This window comes from Ochotona curzoniae, unplaced genomic scaffold (assembly GCF_017591425.1).
Source record: "Ochotona curzoniae isolate NIBS_2020 unplaced genomic scaffold, NIBS_Ocur_1.0 patch433, whole genome shotgun sequence".
Lineage (NCBI taxonomy): Eukaryota > Metazoa > Chordata > Mammalia > Lagomorpha > Ochotonidae > Ochotona > Ochotona curzoniae.
The window spans coordinates 1063582-1071312 of NW_024467010.1; the positions used below are offsets into that span (position 1 = coordinate 1063582).

The 7731-nt window shown below is 43.4% G+C and overlaps 1 protein-coding gene across 2 annotated transcripts; it reads right to left on the reverse strand.

Moving 5' to 3' along the window:
* Positions 1 to 2918: 2918 nt before the first annotated feature.
* Positions 2919 to 7611, reverse strand: LOC121167823 (zinc finger protein 597-like). Of its 2 annotated transcripts, XM_040997477.1 has the most exons (4): positions 7286 to 7611; positions 6545 to 6662; positions 6336 to 6350; positions 2919 to 4332 (listed from the first exon to the last, which is right to left on the reverse strand). In XM_040997477.1, exons 1-4 carry the CDS (start codon positions 7316 to 7318, stop codon positions 3218 to 3220), a joined length of 1281 nt encoding a protein of 426 aa, XP_040853411.1. In that variant the 5' UTR covers positions 7319 to 7611; the 3' UTR covers positions 2919 to 3217. The 2 variants fall into 2 exon arrangements, with proteins under 2 accessions (XP_040853411.1, XP_040853410.1); XM_040997476.1 differs by lacking the exon at positions 6336 to 6350.
* Between the last annotated feature and the right edge of the window lie 120 nt (positions 7612 to 7731).

Consider the following 7731-nt stretch of genomic DNA (forward strand, 5'->3'; position numbering starts at 1 on the left):
TTTTTGATAAGAGAGTGATGCTGGACTTATAAAATGAATTAAAAGTAATCCCTCTACTTTTATTTTGGAAATTAGCTTAAGAAGGATAAATACTAACTTTTCTTTCAGTGTTTGGTACAATTAAGCATGAAGCCATCCTGGCTGCTCTACTTCCTGTTCCCCTCCCTGCTTATGGACTGGGAAGGCAGCAGAGGGCAGCCCAAAATCTTAGGACCCTGCACCCTGGGGGAGACCTGGAAGAAGCTTCCGGCTTCAGATCAGCTCAGCTCCAGCCACTGTGGCCAATGAGGGAATGAACCAGCAGATATAAGATCTTTCTGTCTCTCCTTTTCTCCATAAATCAGATGTCTTTCCAATAAAAATAAATTAATCTTTTAAAAAATTTTAGCTTCATTTGAAAAGCAGAGAGACAGAAATAGCCAGATACATAGAGAGTTTCCATCCACCGGCTAAGAGGCAGGATCCGGGGGTCACTGACTCGAACCGGCTCTCCAGTGAGTAGCAGGAACCTGTCACTGGAGCCATCACCACATCAGCCAGAAGCTGGAAGAGGAAGGTTGTCAGCTCAGGGACTATGACGTAGAAACGCAAATCACCAAGGCCCTCTGGGTATCTGTTGTGACGCGCGATGGCTCTTTACCTGTACATGGCAATATGGAACTCGAAGGAAAGGGGAAGTTCAGGCTCCCATTGAACGTAGTCGCGGTAGCCACAGCAGTGGCCAAGCTCAATTGGCGAGACTAATAGCGAGCTCACAGGACACACTCTAACCAACCCCAAAAGCCTGAGAATAACCCGGCGCTGGCGCGAAGGTGTCCATCCAAGACGAACCATAAAGAGGCATAAAGCAACACAGTACACACGGCAGAGACGCACTAGGCAGACGCAGAGGTTCGCACTAGCAGCAGTCGGGCCAGACTGGGAGTGCTGCGAAGTCAGGGCTGAGAATCGGGGAGGAGATTCAGGTTGGTCCTGTGGCTGGCACAGAGTGGGGACACTGGCATGCCGATTGCACACGCTCTCACCAGCACTATCTTCCGTGGAGATGGCTGAACAGGGCCAAGAAGCCGGCTGAGTGTGGCGGCTGGATGCCCAAGGAAAGGATCGCCACACTGCACCTGCCCAAGAGTGCGCAGGCGCCATCGGAAGTGGGGGTGGATCGGAAGTGACAGTCCAGCACCCAGCATCCGGTCTGGTTGGCGTTCCGCTAGCCTGGGTGCAGCCAGTGACCAAAAAGGGAGACCAGGATGGCTCGCAGGCCGCGCAAAGCCTGCTGGGGGTCCTGTTGCCACGCCCCTTACCGGAAGCAGCTGCCGCCGCGAGCGGCCCTGCCCAGCGGGCTGGAGCTGCGGGCATCCAGTGCTGTCCTTCGGCCACGTAAAGGAGAACAAGCCATCTTACTTCCTTTGTTGTATGGCACCATGTCATTCATTCACTCGCTCCAAACCACAATCCCACACTCTTCAAAATCCCATCATTGTCAACTAAAACCGCTGGTGTTAAAAGAGAAAAAAAAGTCTACTTTCTTGCCTTCAACACAAAATAGCATTTATTAGATGCCAAATTACACATCAGATAGACAGTCACTGCCTGTTGGGAGCCTGCGATCCAGGACACAACCTGAGAATGTACCGCGCACAATAAAAACAAAAACAATAAAAGTGCATTCAGTGAACATACTTATGAGGTATCCAGAAGAACGAGGGATTACAGCACATTCTTAGGAGTATTTTCGTAACACCCCCGTCATGTGACCAGCTAAAATAAATACTATATTTTTGCATTGTCTAAATAGAGTTAAATCACATTTTTATACCTAAGGCTCTTATAAATACTAGTTTGCTGATAGGTATACAATAACTTTGGGTTTAAAGAGAGACTTATATGAATGAATATTTATAATACTCTGGTTCTTTTACATTAATAGCCATATGAATTAGTCATATTTTGCTCCAGTACTTATCTCTAATAACTATATCTATAGAACTTTATAATACCAAGCATTTTGATTAAAAACCTAATGATTTCCTGTATGTATTTTTCTTTAGAGATGGAAAGAAAACGTTACAATTTTTTAAAAAAACAAATCCAACTAAAACCTTCAGGATGTGTTTGACGGAACTTGGAATCTTTGCTTGTATGACAGAAATGGGAGTTCCAGCTTGCAGTCTTGGGGATTCTTCTGATGCCTTGAAACAACTAAATGAGGTTTGGATAGAGAAAAGGAAACAAGAGCGTTCCAGAACGCACGTTCACAGAGCACCCCCTGGCTGCTTGCAATGGTAATGCATGACATGAGTGCCAACAGAATCGTGGCCTTTGGAATTGGAGACACCCAAGCTTAAAAAACAGTTTTACCACAGTGTGAGTTCTTACGTGCAGGGTGAAATGCTCCCTTCCCTCAGAGGTCCTCAGTTTCCTCACTGCCATGAAGCAATGTCACAGATTTACTCTGAGGATTAAGTTAGGTCATATAAGTGTTGAAAGTAAGAAACAAGTATAATCACTTTTAGCAAGATTGGTCATGAGCTTCCCTCCCTACTCCATCCCTAAATCAAGTCCAGCCTCCAGGAAAGAGTTATATTAAATGACTAAACCTGCTTGTAAACATTTGAGTTATACATACCAGTACCACACCTGACATCAGATGTGAGAACCGGAACTCCACAGATACTAACAACCATCAAAGTTATCAACTAGTCCATTCATTTTGGAACTTTTTATGGAACAGGGGAGAGGAGAAAGAAGATTCCTGGCTCCATTAGAAAGTCACATGTTAAACAAGAAATAATGTCATACAAATATTACGTTCAAATAGTTATACCAAAAACGTCTAAAACATACACAGAATTCACTTTCTCACACACTGTATCTGCAGAACTGGCTAAAAAAAAGTAAATTCTCCTTCTTCAAAAATCTACTTAGAAACCACCTATACAAAAATGAGAAGTGCTTGAGTAACAGCCTTCATTTCTAAGAAAACTTAATTTAGTGAAAAAGTTATTTTTGTTCTCTGGCTCATATAAATGGAATGTTATTTTCAATACTGGCTTCTTTCACTAGTTGTATGATATTTCCTCAGCTCTCAGACAGAATACTGCCTAAGACTGTGGTAGACTGTGATGTGGAATATGTTTAAAGTGCTTAGCATAACACCTGGCACATAAACTGGAACTGTGTACTGAAAAGCTCAAACGTTAAGGAAAACATGTTATATTTATTTGGTGTTTCTTCTATGGCTTCGCCTATGAGTAACAAGATGCATTTTCATTCTGAAACTTCTCCCACACGTGGTACATTTAAGAGGTCCCTCCGTTGTGTGGCTCTTTTGGTGGCTTGCAAGTTCAGACTCTGATGTAAAGTTTTCTGCACATGTTTTACATTGATGGGGCTTTTCTACCGCGTGAATGTTCTGATGGGAAACAAGCTCAAAGAAACAAGGAAAGGTCATATCACACTCAAGACATTGCAAGGGTTTGAATTTTGAGAAAGAAAAAAAGTTTTCATCATCATTGCTGCAGCTTTGAGAGTCTTCCTTGGGGCCCTTCTCTGGGAGCGAAGAGCATGAGGCCTGCCCCAAAGTGCTTACACACTCAGTGTTCTGGTATGGAGTGGCTGATGGGTGTGTTTTCTCTTGCAAAGTAAGATTTGTGTTCTGAAGAACATGTTTATCACAGTTGGCACACTCATAGGCTTTCTCAGCACTGTGGCTTTTCTGATGCTGTGCCAATCCTGGAAGCCACATAAAAGTTCTTCCACATTTGTCACAAGTATAGGGTTTCTCCTGTGCATGGCTATTCATATGCCGGGACAGGTGTGGCTGCTTGTGGAAGCTAGCACCGCACTTGGCACACTTGTAAGGCTTCTCACCAGTATGGATTCTCCTGTGTGTCCTCAAGTTGGCTCTATGATTGAAGATCTTCCCACAATCAACACATTTATGCTTTTTCTCTACTGTGTGAATTTTCTGATGTAAAGCAAGGTAAGAATTATCACTGAAGCTTTGGTCACATTCAGGACACTTGTACACAAGTTTGGTTTCTTCCAACGGAAATTCAAGGATTTCAGAAAGTTGTCTGATTCCTAAACATTGAGATAATTCTACTAATGGGGTATGGTTTTCAATGGTAACCAAAAGGCTTATGAATCTTTTCTCGCAAGCAGAGGTTCCATCTGACACTTTCCTTTCAGAGTTTCCAACTCCATCCTCAGAGGATTTTTCTGGGTAATAGACAAGGGGTGCAGCAATGGAGTAATTTTCTAGGGCAAGCTCATCAAGTTCCAGAGACTCTAGGCTTAACTGCTGATTAATCTCAGTCTTGCCTTCCTCTCCTGTTGATAAAAACAAAATGAAGCAAAACATAGACAATACCTTCAGGTGATAACAAGGGACAGTACAAGCTAAGGTAATCACACAGAGGCCCAAGAAAGTGTAAGTGGATTATGACCCAGATACTGATAAACATACAAAATCAGGAGCCTGAATTCTGAAAAGATTTAATTCTAGGTGAATCTGCAAGAGGAAGAAACAGAGTGCATGAGTCAGGACCCAGTAGGATAGGTACGAAAAACAGTCTTGGGAGAGATCACCCAGATGCCCAGTTTCCCAGTCAGTGTATTTAGACCTCAAGAGCCTTTAATCATTCAAGCTGTCTCAAGTAGCAACTGGACAATCACAGCTGGAATGGAGACTGGAATTCATATTTCTCAAGAGAGAAAGCAGGCAAGTGTTTTCCTGCCTTATCAGAGAAGTTCACAGGTTACTAAAAATTTGTTTTATTTTCACCAAGTGAAGTTTCCAAAATTTCTTTACTGTTCACCGAAGAATGATCAAGGTGTAGCTACTGTGCAATAGTACTGCAGGCAGATAACAGTCAGTTTTACCACGAGAATGACTGACAAAATTTGAGCCTGCCCCAAAGCATTTTTTAAAAATATTTTCCCAAATAAGCTGGCTCTCCATATCCACAGTTCTCTGTTTTTATAGTCAATTGTAGATTAAAAATATATGAAAAAGGCTGCATCTGTCCTGAACATGAATAGGCCTTTTTGGGGTCATTATCCCTAAACAATTCAGTAAAAAAAAATTTATAGCACTTATATTAAGTAATCTAGATGTGATTAGAGTATACAGAAGGGTGTGTATGGGTTATATGCAAACACTATAGTATTTTCTACACGGGAATCTGAGGATTTGAGCATTCTGCGGGAGTAAGAGGGTAGAAGAGGGGATCCTAGGATCAATTTGCCAAGGATACAAAGAACAATTACATTTTTCATGTGTAAAGCCAATTTGTTATTATAAAAGGAGTCTTTTCCAAAAAAAAAAAAAAGAAAAAGAAGTCTTTTCACAGACTTTTATGATTGTCTCAATTGAATGGCTGGCAAGGGTTTCTGGGGTGCAATACAGTACATGGGAATCCAAACAGGACCCAGTGATTCCACTGATCTGAGGAAATTCTAATATCACAGATCAAAGATGCCAAGACAACCAGAATGTGAGAGAAAGATACAAAGAGGTTGCTTCCCAGAAAGAAAACTCATGGCATCTCCATGGTGTCTTAAGACTTAGTTGCTGAGTGCTAACAAGTAAGCACGTGATGTGATTACTACCCAAGGCCACAGAAAGAACCACGCAAAAGTAATACACAGAACATTTTCCAGAGCTCAACAGGAGTTTATGCCCCATGTCTTTGAGTGGGAATAGTTTCTCACAGGACATCAAGCAAACTTATCAGAAAAATATTGCCTTAGCAGTAGTCCAAATTAGCTTTAGATTAAAAGCTAATCAAAACCACCCTAACAAAGCCAAAAAGCAAAGCTTGATAGGGTCAGACTAATCCCAAGTACTTTAACTGCATGCTGGGTTAAAGCCCAGAGTCCCTTTTAAACATGCGACAATCCAGCTCCAAATAATATAAAATTCACAGTGACTAACATCCAGTCAAAAATGACCAAGCACAGAAAGAAGAAAATATCACCAACATGTAGGAGGAAAATCAATCAATAGAAACAAAGGCAGAACTGGAACACACAGCGAGCATATTTTTTAAAAAGCTATTATAAATATTTCCCTATGTTCAAGGAGGTAAAAGAAAACAAAAACATGACAAACCAGTGGAAGATACAAATACAAATTACAGGACAGTTTAGATACTTAAATAGTAGTTGGAGATAAAATCTACTCAGAGAACTGCTGCACATGGGTCTCCTTAGGCAGCACAGCTATTGAACACCTTAAGAGTGAAACTCCCAATATCTAGCAAATGATTATATTAACCAGGTTTCCTAAGTAAAACAGGAAATTTACAGTAACAAATATTTAAAAAGATTACCAGGTAATGCCACATCTTTTATGAAGTTAAAGTCACGGTACCAAATTGATTTTTTAAAACCTTTTAAGAAATCACCTAATCGTTCAAAACTTGCCTTTCATGTAAGTTCTCATCATATCCAGACAAATTTCCCAGGGACAGGTTCTACTCCAACCACTACCTTAGAACTGACAAAGCTGGAAAAGTACAGGAAAAACCAAATGCCTCACCATTCAAAATGACATGCTCGGCTGCGGCCCCTCTGTCGAGGACCCTCTGGGCAGAAAGCAGACCCACGCACTCCTCTTGGGAAAAATACACAGCCAGATCTTCATAGACCACAGGCCCCTGAAACAATAGGAGAGCTCATTGCACTACCAGAGGCTTGCAGGCTGGTTCCTCTAGCAACAAGCGAGACCGGGGACAGCTACAAACGGCAGATGCGAGGGAGAAAGGGGTTTCAGGCAGAAGGTTCCCTAGTTCTGGGATGGGCAACAGTGTACAGATCAACACAGCGCACTGTGAGAATTCACAGAGACTAGTCTGGTGGAGAAAAGCCCAGGGGACACTCACTGTGGTGGGAACCCTTTAGGGAAGGATGGAGAAGACTGGGCAACTCAGGAAGAATCTTGAAAAAGATGGAAGTTAAAGGGATTCTCACATTCCGTTCTTTGCTATTGCTATTCTTACGACCCCACCCCATGACAGTCATCGCTGAATTCACTCAGCGTTCAGCCAAGCCCACTACTCCTTCCCCAGCCTGGTCCTATAAATCAACGGAAGAGGGGGATGTGACCCAGAACCCAGCGGGGCATCATCCTCTTGTTCAACAGGTGTGAACCTAGGATTCTCTTCAGGACAGACACCGTGTTACAGGCTCATCCAAAGGCTCCGTTTCTAGCGAGTGAGTTTGGAAAGGAACAAATTGGTCAGGGAGGAGCATTTTAAAAAATAAGGGTACTTCATCTCACCTGAGCATCCACTGTCGCCAGCACAGACGCCATTTGGGAGAGTGGAAGTGGGAGTCCCCACAGAGACTGAAAAAGCAAAGCTATGCAAAGAAAAAACAGTCCTCAAGCAGGCCGGTTGGGCTGCAAGGCTTGTCCACGAAATCCCCGGGGTCCTCCTGGTCCTCCCAGTCTCTTGAAGGACCTGAGGCAAATTGCTTTTCGCTTCGGCCTCGCCTCAAAAAGTGTGCCCCACTCACTGCTCTGGGACTAGTGAAAGCCTCCTGCTAGCCCTGCGGTAGCAGCAACAGCTGAAGGCGACGCCCAGTGGCGCGACGGGACAACGAAAGCCACGGCCACTGCAAGCGTCGCACGTTCCCATGCTCCCCCACGCAGAAGTCGCGGGGAAAGCAGCCGGAAGCAAGCCAGCCTCAGCGCCGGCCACACCCTGCCACTTGATTGGCTAAGCC